We start from the raw sequence: 21,492 nt of genomic DNA, 5'->3' as shown, positions 1-21,492 counted from the left end.
ATCCAAGCCTAGGTCTGCAAAGGATCAGAAGACTCGTAACATTAAATATCACACTCTTTGCACGGAGAGAAGCAGGAAAGATACAAGCAATGAAATAATTCATCTGCTACATGTACACTCCCTGGCATTGTAGAATCTCAGATATGTGCAATTGGTCGCAGAATTGAACCTCAGGCCTCAGAAACATGACACAATTTGCCTAACCACAAAGATTTTGCTTAAATACAGTGTTGTATCTGGCTTTTGATGCTTGAGCTTTGCAGTTAACAATTTTCACGCCATAGTATTGCAAGTTCAACCCTCACGGCTTTGAAACGTTTTTGAAAATCAGATGGTGAGAAGTACCAGGATCGTGCCACAGTTTTGTCAACAGGCCTGGTGCAGGCTCTGGGTGCTGCACTAAAAGAGCAGAGGACTTCTCATAGCTCCTATCCCTATGGTGTCAGCATCCACTCTTGGACACAGCTACAGTGCACTGAGTCAGGTTGTTAAGCTTTGTACTTATTTAATCTTTGGGAAGATAAGGATGGAAGTTCCACTGAGAGCTCTTTTGTTTCATTCTGTATCAGTTCACTAGGAGCGAAAGCAGTTCTAAAGCCACAGGCAATGGTTTATATCTCTTGTAAGTCTTCTAAAGCCCTGTCATTATATGCAGTATTATGTTGTCTTTTTTTTTTTTACAGAATGACCATTGCTCTATCGTACGCTATCTGCCTTCTTGTGACTTGATGAACCACACTGTAAAAAGCAGAAATCTAATAAAGTTCTCCAGAATCCAAAACCACTGAGGGAAAAATGTTTTCCTGCAGCACCATCTTGTGGTCCTGGATTTTAGTACGGAAAGTGTCTCGGGAGCTGGAGGGAACACTCTGGCAGATTTGGAAACGGCGCCTAGCACCGAGTTGTTTCTTTCACCAACGACAAAGGCATCCCATTTAAGAACACTTGTGCCTTCTGGTCAAATTGGCCCTAATCCAGTTCTTTGGAGAAAAAGACAGGAAAGACAAGCTTGGTTCAGCAATGTGCAGCTTGATACACAATAAATAGATCAGTAGATGGGAAAAGATGTCTTACAGGTGGATCTGGGTCAAACTCCATATTGAAATTATCCTGTGGTACACCAGAGTCCAGGACTAAAAAACAGAAACGATAAAATCATTATCAAAGTGATTATTCATAAATTTTAAATTCTGAAATCCTAAAGGTGATGAAAACATCCACTTGTATGTGATGATGTCAGTGCAGCTGGCCTGTAAATGAGTATTTCTGAAGTGACCTTCAGGTGATAATCCTGACAAGGTTGTGGTTGGACTTGATGATCTTTAATGTCTTTTCCAACCTGAGCAATTCTATGATTCCCCATTCTACTAGAATCATAAAGTCATAGAATATGATTCTATAGAATAATATAGAATAAGAGAATATAGAATGATAGAATTCTATGATTCCATATTCTGTTAGAATCATAGAATCTGATTCTGTAGAATAATATATACATAATACAGAATTATAGAACCGCTCAGGTTGGAAAAGACCTTAAACATCACCGAGTCCAACCACAACCTAACCACACTACCCTAACTCTAACAGCCCTCTGCTAAATCATGTCCATGAGCACCACATCCAGAAGGTTTTTAAACACATCCGGGGATGGTGACTCAACCGCTTCCCTGCGCAGCCCACTGCAGTGCTTCACAACCCTTTCTGTAAAGAAGTTTGTCCTGGTATCCAACCTAAACTTATTGTGGCACAACTTAAGGCCATTTCCCCTCATCCTGTCACCAGTGAGAAGAGATCAACCCCGCTATGCTGTAAGCACCTTTCAGATATTGGAGAAGAGCAATCAGGTCTCCCCTCAGCCTCCTTTTCCCCAGACTGAACAGCCCCAGTTCCTTCAGTCTCTCCTCGTAGGCCATATTCTCCAAGCCCTTCTTTGGACCTGCTCCAGCACCTCCATGTCCTTTCTGTACTGAGGTGCCCAAAACTGAGCACAGCACTGGAGGTGAGGCCTCACCAGTGCCGAGCACAGGGCAGGATGACTTCCCTGGTCCTGCTCACCACAGCATTCCTGATCCAAGCCAGGCTGCCATTGGCCTTCTTGGCCACCTGGGCACACTGCTGGCTCATCTTCAGCCCACTGCCCATCAGCACACCAAGGTCCCTTTCCATCAGGCAGCCTTCCTAACCGCAACCACATCCACCACCTCCCTCAGTGCTCTAGGGTGCAATCCATTTGGCCCCATGGACTTGTCAGCATCCAGCTTTCAGAGCAGGACCCAATTCCACAAGCGGTGCTCTTAAGTAACACTCCAACAGGGAATATAAGCATTCCTGAGTCTTTTCCATCTCATATCCTACTCTTATAGTGCATATATTTCATGTTCATTTTATTCTGCAGGATACATTTACTGCAGATGCACTGAATGCTTTCAGTTAAATACAGTTGTTTTATCAGTATGTGTCCATTTGTCAGAATGTTCTGTGACACTGAAACCATTTGTGCTGTCAGTGACATGTAAACAAAAGAATTTATCACCCTTCAAATTGAAATCATGAAGTACCAAGTCAAACTTACTTGGGAGCACAGCTCTCTCTTATAATTACCTTCACCCAAGAGGATGTATGTGTTTGTTGCATGCAAGTTTCAGTTGCAACAGTGCCTCTAAATCCAAGAAGCAGGAAATTGTTTCTATGTTTGTCAAAATGTTTGCAGACATATTTCAGAACTCATAAAAAAATAACATCAAGAAGCAGTAAACAGATCAGAGTTGGAAGGCAAACTGAACACTATTCAGTCTCCATCATTCTGCTGCTCAACATCAAAAATATTGCAGTTCTTTTTCTTACAAAACTATATCCCAACCATCTCTAATACAGTGCTATGGGCAATGATTGCCATATCAAGTTTTAAAACTTCTGCATATGCTAATTTTTTGTGATGACTAAATGCTCTGTCAATTTCATGAGACTGCCTATATGTGTACCTCAACTCTATTACACTTGGGCTTTAAGAAATGTCATTTTTAGAACTAGGAAAACTAAGAAAAATGTATGAACTGGGTAATCCCATGAGTACACAGTTCAAAGTATCACTATTCTGACAAAAGCTATTGTCTTTATTTTTCAGGTTACGGGTAAAGATTCATTTCCCACTATTCTTGAAAATTCTACTACACTTATTTCACAGACACAAGGAAAAAGGGCCACTGGTTGCTTTACTATTGGGAAACTGATTTCTACTGACTTTTTCTTTTTTTTTTTAAGTGCCTATTTTTACTTTACAATAGTTCAAAACTATTACACATTCATTTCTTATTTTGTGTTACTCTTCAGGGAAACTGAAAGAAACTACATTTTGGCATCACCTGCCCTGGGTGACAGGTCTCCTCAAGATCTAAGGAAGTTCTATGGTGCAGTGACAAACCATGAACAGAAACAACAGCAGAAGAGATTATACAAGTTTCCTGAAGTTCTTTGCCATGTCTTTCAAGGAACTGCCCAACAATACATTTCCTAAACCCTCTGCAGACAGATAAAGAATTACTTGTCGTCTCAGTAGGAATAGCACTGCTGTGCTACAGTGGTCCACTCCCCAAAAACAGTAAGCTTGCCACTCAGCACCAATGTAATTAATGTCAACCATCCCTTTTATCACTTCTTAATCCAGATAGCACTCTAAGGCTGACCTCTTTCTGAACTGTGAAGATGCTTTATCAGTACCTGAAGTGGTTTTAGCATTCAGGAGCTGGAATGAGCAGATTTTCCCTTTCAGCATTACCTTTTTTTTTTTTTCCCCATAAAGGAGATATGGAATGAGTGCAGAGAAACAGAAATGAACAATTTATAATGCCAAATCAATAGAATTAATAAGGGCTGACAACAGTGTATTACTTTGATGCTAAAACAAATCATCTCATTTTCTAGAGCATACTCATGGTTAGTGCACTATCCTGGTGTCTTCCTCCTGCTTGAGTTCATTAATATTACATGGATGGTCCTCTGCACCAAAAGAGAAGAAAAAAGGAGAACACCTACACGTCAGTACAACTTGATTAAGGGACATCTTCGCAAATTCGGTATATCAATACTCTCACGGAAGTACTTCCTTGTTGTCTAATATATACATAAATAAATACATATAAATAAATACATCAGTGAGGTTATTATGCCATTGTCACCTTTAGAATGCTGCAGTTTGACAATGTAAATAGCATTTAATGCCCAGATTACACGCATTTCAGCGTTCAGGAAGAATGGTAGGATTTGAAGCTATGTGAAAATACCAGTATACAACACCCCTTTCCATAGAACTGAAAAGATTTCTCAGTGATTGAAAGCATCTCCTTGTTTCCTACAAGCAGCAAAAACCTTATTTTTCTTCTTTGTTCTCCCACGTAACCCAATTTACACATGGGATAAGGGACACAAAAATGGCAGAGGATTTAAGCCTATGACTGCAATATTCATTGAATCACCGAATGATTTGGGTTGGAAAGGACATCACAGTCCCCCAGCCCCACCGTGTGCTGGCTGCCCAGGGCACAACAGCCCAGCCTTGGGCATCTGAAGAGATGGAGACCCACAGCTCTGGGCAGCACTACCAGAGCCTCACCAGGGCTCTCATTTAGCATCCCAGGACAGGAATCAAATTCTGGCAGATTCATTATTTATCCCACAGCAGAAACTGAGGGTGGCTTGTGACAAAAAGTGCTTTTGTGACAAAATCTACTGGACTGGGAAGCCGACAGGAATTTAATATTGCATACGTCTAGTACTCTATATAAAATCAACAGTAAGATAATGCTAAACTGAAAGAACAAAAGAACATTCTGAATTTAGTTTACCTTTCTCTCATTTTTATGATCCTCAAAGCCTTTAAGTCAATCTGGTAACAAGTTACGCATTTCTTCACTACTTGCTCTCTTGTTCTGCACAATTTGTTCTATTTTTTTGTTTGCTCTTCGTAAAGGATTGACACACTGACTACAACAAAATGAAACAACAAAAGGAATTAAGACCAGATCACCAAGGTTTTAGCTGCAAAAGCCTAGCTCCAGAGAAGTCAAAGATACTACTGGCTTCAGGGGCTACAACATTTCATCAACAGAACACAGACTGACAAAGCACTTCGATAAGTTTTCCCATCTCTTACCTTTTCTTCATGAATTTCAGTTGACCAGCTGATTCGTCAAATTGCAGCCATTACCAGAGAATTCCCAGTAATGGGTCAACTGAAATTGAAGGCCTCCTTCCCACAGCTGCACTAAAAATTCAGCAGAAGAAAACTGAGATTTTACTAATTTTTATTTAAAACCTACACAACATTGTTCAAATATGGCATCAGTAAGTGATGAGAGTAAGTGACTCTATTCTTTAGAGTCTTACTCTGCCCATCATGGCTTTGGCTGTTAGTGAAAAAAAGACAAAAAAAAAAAAAAACAAAGAGGAGAGAAAGAAGATAGGATAAGACAGGTATGGGGATTACAAAATCATCAGAGAACACTTCAAGAAAAGAGACATTGTGCTAATAAGACACATAAGAAACTGCAAGGGAGCAGGCAGCATCAACTCATTCAGGTATTGCTTCCTGCCTAAAAAATATCCTACAAAGAAGGCAAAACACAGAGGTCACCAGTCAGACGTGGTAACCCAGCTTTGCTGATTTCAGAACTTACTTGTGCTGTGGAGGAGTATTGAGACTAACCTGAGCAACATAACTTGACTGCTATAACTCAACCTCTGAAAACTAGCAGCTTCCTTAATAAATTTTACAGAAATTCCATGCTCCTACATACAGGTTCTCTCAGCCTGGTCATGTCTTGACCTGAGCATCTATAGGGAAACAGCCACCTCCACACAGCAGCACAAATGCCTGCAAAACTGCCACAGAGAGCTACTCATGTTTGGACTCCCTCTTAAAATAAATAAATACAGGATCCTATGGGAAAGCTTAGATTTTGCTCTACAAGAAGCATAATGGAATTAATCAATTATCCCAAATTTCATCAGAGAAAGCTCTCTTACTTTTCGGTCAGTCTAGAGAACACTTTACTTCTGTGCATGTCCTTTTGTACTGTGTGTGGGAGCTCTCAACACTGACCACACAGCACTGTTAATGAGAACAGGGATTTCCAACTAAATAGAAGGTTTCAGACTTTTTAAAGGAATGTGTTTTGAAGACATATCGTCTAGCAACAGTTTCTAGAACTAGTAAAATCTGATCAAAGTTAATATATTACAGGATTGCTTTCTTCTTAGAACTGAAATGTGTGATGTTGGAAATTAAAACCATTTAGCATCTGGTTAATCACTACATGAAAAAAAGAAAAAAACAACAAACAAGTCACAGCAGAACAGCAATTTCAGTTTCACTGGCTATGAAAAAAAACACAAAAAAGATCATTTAAACATTAATGTGAATTATCTCACAATGAATACATATTAATTCATTTTCCAGAAAATATATGATAATTTCATGTTAATGCTTTGCCTCCTGTTTTCCATGTCACTGGTGACTCAGTGTAGCTATCTGTGTGCTCAACATCAGCTGTTGAGCACAGAGTAAGATGTAATGTGGAGATTTTCACAGCAGGTTTTGTCTAAATGTGGCACACCATAGCAAATAGCCATCTGCTAAACAGCCACATTTATGAAGTCTATGTGTGTGCATATGCATGTATATAATCTCAGTCTACTAATATCTTACTAAAGGAAAAACTAAAAACTTCAGAAAAATCTACACAAAGACAATTGTGTTACATTAACTAAGCTCTAGTATTAATCATGCTATGTGAAACAGCACCTTAAAAAAATAAAGTCCAATTATGTCAGTATGCTCCATCTTAGTTTAACCATTTCAATACTGTAGAGCTTACATTTTCCCAATTATCATAAGAATGCACACTCATGCCAAAACTCTTTGCAATATCAAACACTAAACTGCTTGCAAAGCACACGTGGGCTGTAATGTGTTCCATACATTCAGTGGGAAAAACCCACTAAAAAGAGCCACCATAAAAAAAAGATCCAAAACAACAAAAAAATTGTTATAAGTTAGCAGCATTGAAATAATTTATTTCCTTCTCTCTGAAGTATCTCCTTCTCCTTCTCTTCTGCTCTCCTAAGGCCTACTACTTTGTTCTTCCATCATGTTCTTCCATCTTACTGCTAATATAATTCTATATGTTTATGCCTTACAGAAACTCATTTCTACTTCTTGATCCTTTCAACTTGCCTTTGCTCATTCATTTCTTCCATATCATCTTTCAGATAATTAATTCCCACTTGCACATGCCATTTCCTGTGTAGCAGTCGATTAGTTCTCATAAGCAATGTCATGCTTGTAGAAATAATTTGAAGGTAATGGTAAGAGAACAATTTTTTCTCCAATTTTCCCACGGCTTAGAGAGAAAGGAAGTGGCAAAAAAATATATATTCACATTTGTTTGTTTTAAGCTTATGAAGTGAGACAAGCTTTTCTCAAATCTTCCTTTTTTCTTTTTTTTCTTTTTTTTCTTTTTTTATTTCTTTAAAATTATTATTATTTTTTTTAACTGATGTTCTTGGTTTCCCGTGCAGAGATCGCTGTGTCATAAAATCTTATTTTGGATAGAACAGGATGGTATGTAGCATCATGCCCTAAAGATTTGTTTGCTCTCAGAGTCTCCTTCACTACCTTTTTCGCTCCCAACTGGCAGTTTTTGATTTTCCCTTCCTGCTTAAGAGTAGAACCAAATTGTTTTAATATATATGGATACATACATACATATATATATATATATATGTATATATATATATACATATATATATATATATATATAAACATGAAGGCAGGTCAGGCCTGTGGTAGGAAGCAGGTGTGGAAAGGAGGTGATGGTGGCAATGGAAAGAAAATGGGAGAAGTGAGGGAACAGAAGTCTGGTCTTCCATATGCCAGCAAATGTGCCCAAGACAGGATCCAGTTCCCACAGAGCTGAACTCAAATTCAGTCACTACTGTTCAAGTTCCATTCAGGCCTTTATGCAGAGATTTCTCTGCTAACCTGCAGCCTGTGAGCCCATATGATCGACATGCAGCTTCACAGTTAAGGGAAGTAGGACTAAGACCAATTCTTTATAACTAAGTCTTTAGAATGGCTGCTGGAGCATTAACATGCTATTTTATTTTTGCTCTGAAGTCAAATTGACTATGCAGCTCCAAAATAGAAGGATTTATTTTTCATGATGTCATATGACTTTTTCAGCTTATTTTCCCCCAGTCTTTTCTCTGCTCACTGGCTTTAGGTATGTCAGCTGTCCATACCCTTGACATTTAGTAGCAGTATACTGTAAAAGTAGTTGTTTGTGTACTAATTCTTACCTCCTCTGGAAGCAGGCACAGCAATATAATGGTACACAACCCAAAATTAAAAATCCTACCGCCCCAACCAGAAACAGTCGAAATGTCAGTTGCAGACCTGTAGGACCAGTGGAAGTTTGTATTAGTTACAAACAAGTCCAAAACATATGTTGAGGTACAGGTGACAGAGATTAGCCTTGAAGACAGACATGCCTGTATTTCAATCATCAACACAACAGGAAAGGGGCAAATCCTAAAAAAGCATGCAGATTAGAAAGATCAAGTCAAATTTGACCACTGGATTTCAAACACTCCCAAACGTTTGGTTAGTTTCAGAAATAATCACGAGTAATCTCAACATGTGAAAAATTGTAGTCCTTTATCAAACGAGTCTTACACAGATGTATATACAGTCCTATAGAGCAAAATCATGATAATTAATGCAATTTATCTACTTCAGATCAAAACTTTTGCAGTGTCTTCTTTAAGCTTTATTTTATTCCTACTGAAGTTAAAGACAAAACTCCCAGATGAGAAGCATTCAAGTGTGCAGCCTAATGCCCATAAAACAGAAACGCAAGTGGCACGAGTTTAATGTCTGTTAAGTGCTTCTTCTGTCAACAATTGCTACAAGGCAAACAGCATGTGCTCCCAGGCAGTAAGCGCTGATGTTTTCTTTGGACATATGTTGTATATCCTGGAACATTCAAGTAGCTAGCTACAAATAATTTGATAAAATAGTCCATCTTTGAAATTTACTTCCAAACCATAAAAGGAATCAAGCAGTCAGGGTTTAAGAACATATTAAAATTAGATATACTTATTAAGTATATGTCCTAAACATGAGCAAAACAACTAGAGTTTTCACTATATAGCTTTTCTTCTCACTGTAGTCGTGTGTCTTCGTGTGTATTAAGGAAGCACGACTAGGGAACAATATTCTTAAGACACTTGATTTCTGCAGTGTGCACCTAAGAGTCTGGTGACCTTGCGTTCAACGGTACCTTTTTTTTTTTTCTATCAAAAGTAGCACCATATTTATGGCTGCCATAGCACTGGAACATGGTGTTGCTCAACTACAGGAAAATATTCCAAGTTTGGTTCTGACCCCTGTTTGCTTTTGAGCAAGTACATCAATCTTCTTGTTAGCTTACAGATATTTTCTCAGGTTTCATAAACATATTAAGTCAGCTCCAGAAAACTGAGTATAATCTCTGAAATCAATGCATGACAAATTCTATCAAGAATACCTAAGCCATTAATCTCTATGTTCTGGTTTCCTTTTTAGTAAACTTGTACTAACATACTAACTTATTTGGCAAGATTGCCTCTGTCTGAGAAGTCTTCCAGTTAAATTGTCAGTGCATAAAAATACAATATAAAAGGAAATACTATGTTGGAAAAATCAAGATAACACTTGGCTCTGTTTCTATTCAAGTCTATGACAAGTCTTCAAATACCATTCCAACATTTGACATTGTTCTTAACAGGTAACTGCATTCTAATGCTACAGACTGGAATGGTTTGCCCAGAGGGGTTGTGCTGTCTCTATCCTTGGACATGTATTCAAAACTTGACTAGATAGAGTCCTAGGAAACCTGCTCCTCTAGCTGACCCCACTTGAGCAGGGAGTGATGGGATTACATGACCTCGATGGATCTGTTCCAAACTCACTGACGGAGTCTAAGAAGAGCCTTCAACTTTGTACATCTTTCAGTTTGTTGAAGGAAATTCACAACAAAAAGCAACACCATTTTCTAAATGCTATATAAAAAAAGGGAAACAAAAAGATAAAAATTAAGATTTGTTTCAATGCTTTTAGTGAAGCTGCGTTTACCATACAGTGCTGTGCAACCATGGGATATAAAACAAGATTGCTGAATTCTCTCATAAGAGGAAAAAATATCATCCACTCCAAGTCTATGCTTAAAGAAAATAAAAAAGGTAAAACATTATATTTGTTATGTTAAAGGTAGAATTTGAGAAGACAATTATCAAAAGTTTTCGTTGGAAGGAATTTCTGAAGCCCAGTCTTCAGCCTGAAGCAATATTACTATCGCCATTAGGTGAAGTAACCTGTGTCTTTGTGTGGCCATGTCATAAAACTCTCAATAAAGGTGATGCCATCTCTTTTCTCATGACTTCTTGTCTTGGTTCTATGGTTTTTGTTGTCGGTATTCCACATCATAGCATCACGTAAAGCATGGGTAGCTGAAGAGTTAATGCCCCACTTCTGTGGACCGCTGATTTTCTGAATATCTGTAGAGAAGAACTACATACCCCAGAGGACTTTGAGTTCAGAAAGAAAGATAAAGCTCCTGACAAGTCACGAGACTCTCTCTTTCTCACTGCCTGGCACTGTGTAGGTGTGCTTCCCAGCTGTTTTGCCTTCAGTTCAGAGTGAGGTCTTCAGTTTTGGACACTCTCTCTCAATCTATTTCATTTAACAGCCTCAATTCTAGTTATATATTGTATTACATTATGCAATCTTGCATTCTGATATCATACACAGTAAATTAACTTTCCTCCTCTGATGGTTGCTGCTGTTCTGTTTTTAGGGTCATCTCCCATCTCCCTACTCTCCCCCTCTTCCCAGGGCCTGGGTCTGTGGGTCCCCTGCCCCATTACTCACAGAACCAGCCTGTAAATTGTTGACACCCCCCTCTTTTCGGGCCAGTGGGCCTGCTGTCCCCCACCAGACGCAGACAGATCTAGAGATAACTCTGTGACACTTGTTCAAGAGGTTCACTACTGTTCTAATGAAGTTTTATTTCCTAATATCCAAGCTGAATTTCTCAAGCCTCAACGAGTTGCAATTTCCTGTCATATCATCTGGTCCTACCAAACAGTTTGGCTTCCTTGTCATAATAACCACCCTTCAAACCGATTTCTATGGCTATTTAATAACCATTTAACCTCCTTCTCAACAAATACACCCAATTTCTTCAACTTTTCTTTATAGCACTTTCACAGATTCACTTCTTTGTATTAAACTCATCACCCTTCCATTTCCACAAAGAAAGCCTTCCCTCTATTCTTTGTACTAGCTGACATAGCTACTTCTATTTGTATTTCATCACATGTTCTTTGTGCTGAGGTTTACAAGCTACCCAGACGATGAATTGTTTTCTGTATTTCTATGCAGAAATAAATGCCCACTTAAGCTTGCTTCAAAGAGAATGGTGACCCAAGAAACTAAAGGAGAGAAAAGAAATGAAAAATCACATTGTCTTACCAGGAAAAGTACTTGACTATGAAGCAAAAATTTACAGAATACTTACTGTCTTTAAATGGGATATAACATTCCAGTTCATGTCTGCCTTTGGAAGGACAACATCTGTTTTCCAAGCACTCTGTTGCATTAGTATTCCCTCCTACATGACAAGGGACTAAGGAGTGCTTTTCTTTGTATCGGCAAGCTTTAAAAAAAAGTAGTGAAATGTAAGATTTCTGTTCTAGAAGCAATACCTAGATAAAGAGAGGCTATTATTTTCACGCTTCTAGCATGTTTTGAAGAAGTCTGTTTAGAAGCAGTGTCATTGACTTTCATGTAGAATTCTTCCACCAAAACTAATCAGTCTTTATTTTAAAGTCAAGAGAAAACCTACAATCATGTCATACGAGATCTTAAATAATTGGCTTTTTTTCTCTGTAAGAAACATTTAAAAAACTGAATTAAAAAACATTTGTTATTCATGTTTCTAAAGCTGAAAGACACTAAGTTTCCTGACTGCACTGTTTCTAATTAAGAAAAAACCATTCAAACAAATAGAAACATTAAAATGTCTTAGATTTTTGAAGGGTTGATTATACAGTGTATTGCAACAAACCATCTCTCCATTCAGCACTAATTGCATGATTCTACAAGCAGCTGATATGAGCAAAGACCTAAGATACCCAGTCAGTTAATGAACACAACATGTAAAATTTAAAATTTGCTATTTAAAAATAGATTTATGGATAATCATAAGATCTTCCCTGGGAAGTGTTGTTACGTATAAATGGCTTATAAACTGTAGAGATCTGACATACAGTCTGTGATTTAATTCCTATAAAACTTAGTATCCTTCATGTGAAACTTCCACAGAAGCTGCAAAACATCATTTGGTTCTACTACTCCCAAGATAGGCTGCACTGCCAGCTTCACCTTTATCGCATTCATTACTGGTAGTCAAATTCAGTTATATTAAATGTGAGGTCAGGCACTTCACAAGACCTCAGTGTTTATTTAGAGCTAGGCAGAAAATCACCAAGACCTTCATTGTTATTACTAAGCAGTTATGTATTCAGTGATGAGTGATATTTGTCAATGAAACCATTCTGGAACCAGGCTTGCCAATTTTGTACATGCTGTGCATTTTTTCCACATTTCATGGATTTTATCTTTCTTACTGCTATTAGCAAATACATTCTATTTTGATTTCTTTCTCAATAGTTTTCTGAAACTAATGCACACCTCATCAATTAATTTCAGCAGTTCAAGAGTCTTATCTAATGGCCCTGAATCCTTCCTTAGCTAGTAGAAATGGGAGTGACTACTACTGAGTAAAATATGCTTACACAAGCAGACTACAAAACTAACTCAAAACGGATGCAAGAAAATATGGGAAGGTGAGTTCTACATCAAATTGTCCAGCACTTCTAGGTCAGCTTGTTGATGACAGATAGTTTTATAAGACAGAAGCAATGCAATTGAAGCAAATTTGTGATGGTTCAAACAGCACATTTAACAGTATATTTTTGATAAGAACTAGTGAATTTTACAGTATCAGACTGAGGGGTTTTAAATAGACTGAGTGCCAACAGTTAAGGAGTGAAAAACTGTACTAAAAGTAAGGTGGAAGAAGAGGAAAGAAATAGTGCTGCAGTGATGAAATGGCACTTACTCACTGGCCTGAAGAAGTTTAAAAGAGCTTCAGATGCATCTTTCAGTTTCGTGATAAGTTTGCTGGCTGTCACTTCATTTTTTTCCAAAGCATGAAGAGTTGGTGATGTAAAACCTGAAAGCTCATAATGATTAGCTCATTACCATCAAAATATCTGTAATTAATTAAATTGAATGACATTTTCATACTGATTATTTTTCATTATAAAGGCATTTATACTCATTATGAATTGTGACTGCTGATGGCTACTGAGGTTAAGCGCAGATGTCTTTCCATTGCATTCAATTATATCACGTCAAACTGCTTCATGAACCACAATGAGTAAAGAATTACAACTATGAAATTTAAATAAAGGAGTCAACTCACGTGGAAATTGAAAAGAAAAAAAGCACTACTGTTCACATAAAGCGTGCAGGTTACATGAAAATTCTATACTACAGTTGTATTTTCTTATACATGCAAGCAGAACTTCTGCTTATACCCAATCTAAATTTCCCCTTTTAGTTAGAAACAATTTCCCCTTCTTCTTTCACCGCAGACCATGCTCAGAAGTCTGTCCCTCCTTTTCTGTAAACTGCCCTTTAGATACCAACAGGCCGCTCTCAGCTCTCCCCACAGCCTTCCCTTCTCCGTGCTGCACAGCCCAGCACTCAGCCTGTCCTCGCAGGGAGGTGTTCCATCCCTCACATCGTTTTTGTGCCCTCCTCTGGATGTGCTCCAACAGCTCCGTGTCTCTCCTGTGCTGAGCACTCCCCATCTGGACGCAGCGCTCCAGGTGAGGTCTTACAGCACGGAGCAGAAGGGCAGATCCCCTCCTCGCCCTGCTGGCTGTGCTGCTTTGGAATCATCCAGTATCCAGTTGGCTTTCTGGACTGCGAGAGCACAGTGCTGGTTCATGTCCAGCTGCCATGCACCAGTACCCCAAAGTCCTTTTCAGCAAGGCTGTCCTCTATCCTTACATTCCCCAGCTTGTCCTGGTAACGACAACCCAGGTGACAGACTTTGCACTTGGCTTTGTTGAACCTCATGAGTTCTTCTGGACCGCTCAGCCTAAGTCCCTCAGGACAACATCCCATCCCTCAGGCATGCTGACAGCACCACACAGCTTGGAGTCATCCGCTAACTTGCTGAGGGTGAGCTTGATCTCACCATCAATGTCACTGACGAAGACATTAAAGAGCACTGGTCCCAACACTGACTCTTTAGGGATACCACTTCACTAGTCTTCATCTGGATATTGAACCACTGACCACCACCCTCTAGGTAGGATCTCATAAATAGTTCCTCACCCATCAAACAATCCACCTGTTTGATCCCTATGTTTCTGATTTGGAGAGAAGGATGTGGGGGACTGTGTCAAAGGCCTTACTGAAGTCCAGATAGATGACACCAGTGGCTGTTCCCTTACCCGCTGACACAGTTACACCATTGCAGAAGCCAAAAGGTTGGTCAGGCAGGACCTGCCCTCCATGAAGACATCCCCACGTGCCTCAGTATAGCTTCCAGGAGGATCTGCTCCGTGAACTTCCCCAGCACTGGGGTGATGCTGACAGGTTGGTAGTTCTCAGATCATCCTTTCTACTCTTCTTAAAAAAGGATATGACATTGCCTTTTTTCCAGTAACCAAGGCCTCCTCAGGACTGTCATGACTTCTGAAATATCATAGCGAATGGCTTTGCGACTATGTCAGCCAATTCTCTCAGGACTGTGGGATGCATCTCACCAGGACCCATAGAACCCTACACTCTTTCCAGGGTACCTGTCCCTTCTTCCACTACCTGAGAAAAATCTTTCTCTTCAGTCTGACCAACCAGTCCCAGTTAAGCTGTGCTGGTCTCTTGCCTTTCCAGAATTCTTACACAGAAGGAGAGCTCTTGTAAGGAAAACTTCCTTAGAGATCCACCACTTATGTTCTGCTCCCTTGTCTTTGGTGACAGATGCCCAGGGAGCTCTTGACTCACCCCCCGAAGAGCAAGCAACTGGCATTCCTAAAGTGTAGTGTCCTGATTTTGTCTGTCTCATATCCCTCAGGAGCATGAACTCCATCACTGTGACAGTGGGCTCCGCCTGCTCACCACTTCCCTGCCCATCTTTGTCCCTCAGTTCCATTCTTCAACCTGACTTTGCTCACAAGACCCTGTACAGGAAGAAAATGAACAGCAGTACTCGTAATACTCTTGCTGAAACAGACCAACAACCATCATTCTGTCTCAAACTAGAGACTGAAAGAACTGATAGCAGACCCCTGGTACAACAGCTGAGGACCAATAGAGCACATGCCTAAAAAGCAACCTATGAGTCAAACATCTTACCCCATAAACAGAGAGAAGTACAAGAGCCCCTTCGAGCTCCCCTGCATGGCTGTGGGCTGCTGGAGCAGGGACACCTCTTGAGGTCACCTTATGCAGAGATCCCTTACACCCTGACATCAAGACACCTTAAGGATACAGATCTTTGGTAAGTGACCAATTGTTTAAGACTGCGTTAGCCTCACGAAGATTACATCTTTGATTGACTGTAAGCTTTGTTAGCCTCACAAAGATTGTATCTTAGACTGCTTGTACGCATACAAGCCCAACACAAACTGCTGACCAAGTCGGGACTGGGTGGGGATTCAGCTGCACTGTGGCTCTTCATCTCTGCGGTTCAAGGAGTTCAGAAAAGAAGGGGATCAACTCTGAGCCTCCGACTCAGTGAGAGGGCTTCCTGTATGTGCATTTTTAACCCTACTCTCTCTGCAGTAAGTAACCAAGTGCATACAACCATCTTAAATCTTGCTAAGTTGCTGCCTTGGTTACAATTATGCTTCATTAAATCACTATACTGTATCCGTATTATAATCAATAAAAATAATCTAGCTTTTCTCCTACAAGTGTTTTCCATCCACATCATCAACTGTAGTTGAAGCCCCCCCAGCAGGACAAGAGCCTGTAATTGCAACAACTCCTGTAGCTGGAGGTGTAAGGCTTCCACAGGCTCTGGTGCACGAGGTGGCCTGAAGCAGACCCCAACCACAAAGCTCCCTTTGTTGCCTAAGTCTCTAATTCACACCCATAGGCTTTTGACTTGCTCATGGCCGTTCTTCAAGGACAACTCTTCACACTCCATTCCCTCCTTGATGTAGGGGGCAATGCCTCCCTCCCCCTTCCTTCCCTGTCTCTTCTCAACAGCTTGTAGATATTGATAACCACACCACAGTCATGGGAATCACCCTACCAGGATTCGGGGCAGCAACTATGCCATGTTTTTTTGGTAGTATGGTGGCTTTCTCTTTGTTTCCCAAGCTATATGTGTTGCTGTAGAGCACTTCAACTGGGAAGCTGGTCCTGCCACCTTCTTAGAGGATAACTCCTTAATTACTTTTAAGTATTTTCACCTAGTTCCCTGCTGCCTTCTCCTGTTACCTCTGGTTCCCAGCTCATCATCGAAAGATTTCAAGACTTCTCAATCACCTTACAACTATACTGCTTTGAGGAAAGTATAATCAGTAAGCCTTGTTGTCTCACTCTACCTTTTTTTCATCAAAGCAGAAGTAAAAGTCACAGGGGCACTCCACTAGAAATCAACTATTTTACAGTGTGGAAGAACTCAGAATTACTATTTGCTTGCCTTCCCCCCCACTCCACCCCCCACGAAAAACTTACATAATCAGAACTGTAAGAGCTTTCAGTGACAATTTATTGAAAGGCATTTCACAGTTCTACAGTGTCTAACCAAAACCTAATGTATTCAAATAACCTAAGGGTTTTTTGTTTGCTGGTTTTTTGGAGTTATTCTCAAGCAAGGAACACCATTAGTTCCAAGTACATAAATGCTCTATTTGTCTTGGGGCACAATTTACTTTTTCAGTGCCATGTGACAGTCTTAGGAAAAAGAAGCATCATAGGCATAATTGAATTCACATCAAAAAAAGGGACTGAGATGAATGTTTAACAGGAAACTGACCAACAAACTTCACATTAGCAGATACATCACTGTTTCTCCACCAGCCTTGATGATCAAGTTAGAAATTTTAAAGGAATTCAGGTCTCAAACAAAGTTTGAAATAAGTTTTGTAATAATTTCCTAGGAAGTTCATGCAATGATGTATCTGGCAATCAGTTGGATAAGTAACACCTGAAAAGATGACCACAATTGTCTTTCTTACTACTCCCTCACCTTATTAAACCATATCAAACTTGGCTTAAAGGGACAAACCATGTAATAGACACTGCCAATCACATTTGTATCTATATTAGATTTCATACATGCATACCTATTAAAGATGTTTTTGCTTATTTGTGAACAGAATCACTTACTGATCTAGGTACTGCAAAAGCATTTTACAATGAGTTTGCAGCAAATTGATAGCTCTTCAACAAGAAGATGCCTCAGATGTGGATTCTCAAAGCATGAAGGATTAACAGCAAGCTTAATGTGTGGGCTGATACTTTAAGCGCATTTCAGATGACATTTAACTTCATTTGAATGCAAGTTAACAGCTTAACAAAAATAATCATTAACTATTTTGAGCCACCTGCTGCAGTAAGCAAATATCAGATCTCAGCAGGTTTTAGGAACAACAACTGTATCTTGTAAAATGTAGTGTAAGTGGGAAAAAAAATCAACAAACAAATTAAAGCAAGACAGGTGTATTACCAAGGATGCAACAAGCAGCACATTTCTCACAGGCACAAACATCAGTGGGAACTAGAGTTCTTGAAAAAACATTTGCTGTATTCAAGTGACAGGACTCTGACCAATCCCATCTGAGTGCCTAACTTTGTCACGCTCTTCAGTGTTTTCCAATCGATGCCAAGACAACAAGACTGTAGCTTTATAGGCATGTTACTTGCTTCTATGAAATCACTTTTCACCGTGAAAACTCACATGAACTGATGCTATGAAGCAGTATCAATATGACATAGTTCCATGCCAGATGAGTGCCAATTCCTTCTTGCAGCATTACTGTAATAAACCAAACGCAATAAGGCATGTGGTTACACACAGAAACTTCTGATCTTTTAGCTTTGTACTTATGCACTACAACAAACACGACAGATTGCTGCACAGAGCAGAATGTCTGCTACCCTCCTCCCAAATAAGGAGGCTAAATTCAACAAAATATTTGGTGATAAGAAGTGATTCTGAATAAATTACTCATTTTTGAGCTTACAGGGAGGCAGCTTGTTAAATCGGGACTGTGGGGAGGACAGGGAAATACATCTCTTCAAAGTATCTCAGAGCTAGATAATAACACCTTGAAAGATCACTTGTAGCCAAGTATTCTAATTTGTATTTAGTGAACAGAACGAGCACTGAAGAATTCAAAATTGTTGGAAGCTTACAACAGAATTCTAGTTTAGCTTACAGAGTTCTTCAGTTTTCCCAACATCAGAGAATATGAAATGCTTTAAATAAAAACATTTTAAAAAAGGTGACAAAAAAAAGAGATATAATGGATAAAAATACTTTTAAAATCCTGAAGTCATTTGTATCAATTTAACTCAAGTTGGGTTTTACACCTCCAACCACCCCCAGAAGATTGCTGTGCCAGATGCTATGTTTCACTGCTTGCTGCTCCTGTTCTGAAACACTAAACGATCTTTTTCAATCACTATAACATGTATTAAGACAGCTTAAACCAGGGATTTGGTTAGCATTGGTAAGGGAACAGAACCCTATTTTCTTAAGTGCTGTACAGAGAACAGAACAGTCGTGTTTTACGCAGGTATTGTCCTTTGAAGGGTCTGCTGTCTGAGCTGCTGCTGCTAAATGAGGAACACTTCCTCGCACTCTGAACATACCTAACCTGTACACTAACACACATTTGTTGTCCCAAGGTGAAACTTTACATCTGGCAGGGTTTTTTTTTTTGTTTTTTTTTTTTTTTTTTTTTTTTTTTTTTTTTTTTTTTTTAAAGAAAATAGGAATCTAATTCTCAGGACACCCATTATAGTTTCTCCCCAACATACTTTCCTTATGCTTTCTTCTACAATTGGATCAGTAAGATCACGGCTATCCTCTGCAACTCCACACAGAATCAAACCTCCTCGTCACAATGGACTACATGTTCCTTATGATGTAGCTCAGAACAAACAGTGTAGATGTGGAACTGAAGCTAATGTTTGACAGACCAGAAAAAGAAGCTGCATATGTGGTTTGAAAAAGTTAGCCTCCCAAGGAGCAGACTGCTAGAAGACTCAGTCTTTTAACTCACTAAGTTAAGATTACATTTGTGCCACTAACATACAATACAGGGATACCATCTAATAGACACATATGCAGACCAGGTAAAGGATACCTCATACCATTAAAATACACTCCTCAAAACAGACAATTGATTTTATTAAATCTAACTTGAGCCTTGAGTATAGACTAAATCCATCAGCAAAAAAAAAAAAAAAAAGTCATTTAATACCCCCCAATATGACCTCAAACAAATTTTCACTATTAGCACTTCTACAATAGTTCCTCATCATTTAGAGACTACATCTATGAGATGCTAGTTTTGTTTAAATTACCTGCATTTATTGGAAATCGGTTTCTTTTATTCAGAACAAAAACATGAGAAAGAATCTTGTCTTATTGAACCCCCACTAGAAACTTAAAAAATTCATCTATAATTGTTGCTTTTATTTTTTTTTTTTTTTTGTTTATGATCCAGTTTCATAGGGCACTTAGAAATTACTTTAAGCATTTCTTTAAAACAGGCTTCAAATAATAAAAAAAACCCCAACACAGTAGCAACCAGTCCATACTCAATTTAGCGTTATTTATCTCCATCAGGAATTGCTCAAGATCAGTGATCCATGTATCATGCAAGCAGAAGTGGCAAAACGTAAGGTACAGCTGAGAACGACTGTTAGGAATAGAAAGATTCATTACAGGGCATAAGATCCACAGGCTGCTGTGAAAAACTCATACTTCCAGAGAGTGGAGAGCTACTGCAGTGAAGACAAGCCCTTCTACTGTAAGTAAGTATGAAAACATCACATGAAACTGACTTGATTTCAGTGAAACTCATGACAGCACAACCCTGTAGACTAAACCGGACTCAGTTCAGAACACTTAACTCTGAAGAACTAGCATCAATTTTCATAACATACATAAAGATGCCCTATACATTCAGATATTACATTTCTTCTAGCCACTGTGATTTAATGGATGCGAACACAGCTGGAGAAGCTTCTGACTAGCATTTTTTTAAGATGAAAATGTAACTGTTATGTTCAAGTTGATGGTAAACTCATCATGCAACTGAAAAAACTACATTAAATAACATTATCAGCATCAAAACACTCAGTTCTACTATTACAGCTGCTACTGTTTCAAGAAAGTCTTCAACAATACACATAGTTAAGAAACCCTGAGACTCACCTTTCCTTTTGTTGTTTAATACAGAACACCACTTACCACAACCACACATCAGGGCTTCTGAAGCAACTGTGGAATACACTGTGAGTACACTGCCAACTACTCAATCTATTCCCCTTTAATATTCGATGTATGAGTTTTGAAGAAGATATGCTGCAGCTCAGAAAAATAAGTTACCTTTCACAGTAAGCGTTCCTACAAAGAACAGAGTCTACTCACTCAACTTACTTGCAGCACTTTACTTGTTTTTGGCCTGCTGAAATGGACAAGCAAAGAACATTTTAGTGACACAAAACGGTAGAAAAAGCCAACCCACAAATAGGTCATCTAAAAAGTTTCCATACTCAAGTTCATTGATTTGCTTCTTGAACTCACAATTACTCATCGAGTAGATCTACCATCAAGATAGAAAGGGTCTTTTCCTGAGAAAATTGATTCCTGACAGTATTTTAAGCAAATTCTGAGAATCTTGACTACCCAACAATATTAGCAAAAACGCATTCAATACAGAAAGTAAACACTGACTTTCTACTTTCATTAACATTTGTTCATTTATAAGGCTTTGAGGTTAACCCTATTGAATTTAAACTGCCATCATTCACAAATACCCCCACTCTGTTTAAAGAACTTTATTTTCAAAATAATTTTAATTCCTTCGATCATACTTTATAAGTTACCAATACGACAGACCTGCACTCAAGGATCAGACATTTGTCGCACTTTCAAGTTGTTTTTTTTTTTTTTAAACCATCACATGATTTTTCAAAATAAAACTAAACATTTAGATTCACAGTTTAATTTGTTGAAATTTAATAACATTTAAAAACACTAGAATTTGAATTGAAAGGGATACATGTTAAGTACACAAATACTGAAAGGTCATAATTCCAAAATGCACTTGAAAATGGAATGT

The 21,492-nt window shown here is 38.9% G+C and overlaps 1 protein-coding gene across 1 annotated transcript; it reads right to left on the bottom strand.

Moving 5' to 3' along the window:
* Positions 1-4,880: 4,880 nt before the first annotated feature.
* FMR1NB (FMR1 neighbor) lies at positions 4,881-19,988 on the bottom strand (the record flags this gene model as incomplete). The annotated part of the gene is made up of 6 exons (XM_079541804.1): positions 4,881-4,983; positions 8,359-8,455; positions 11,619-11,756; positions 13,224-13,337; positions 18,093-18,170; positions 19,964-19,988. 6 exons carry the CDS (start codon positions 19,986-19,988, stop codon positions 4,881-4,883), a joined length of 555 nt encoding a protein of 184 aa, XP_079397930.1.
* Positions 19,989-21,492: the final 1,504 nt, after the last annotated feature.

Source organism: Tetrao urogallus (assembly GCF_951394365.1).
Source record: "Tetrao urogallus genome assembly, chromosome: 13".
Classification (NCBI taxonomy): domain Eukaryota; kingdom Metazoa; phylum Chordata; class Aves; order Galliformes; family Phasianidae; genus Tetrao; species Tetrao urogallus.
Note: the sequence above shows the minus strand (reverse complement) of the source record. Positions and strands in the feature narration are given on the sequence as shown.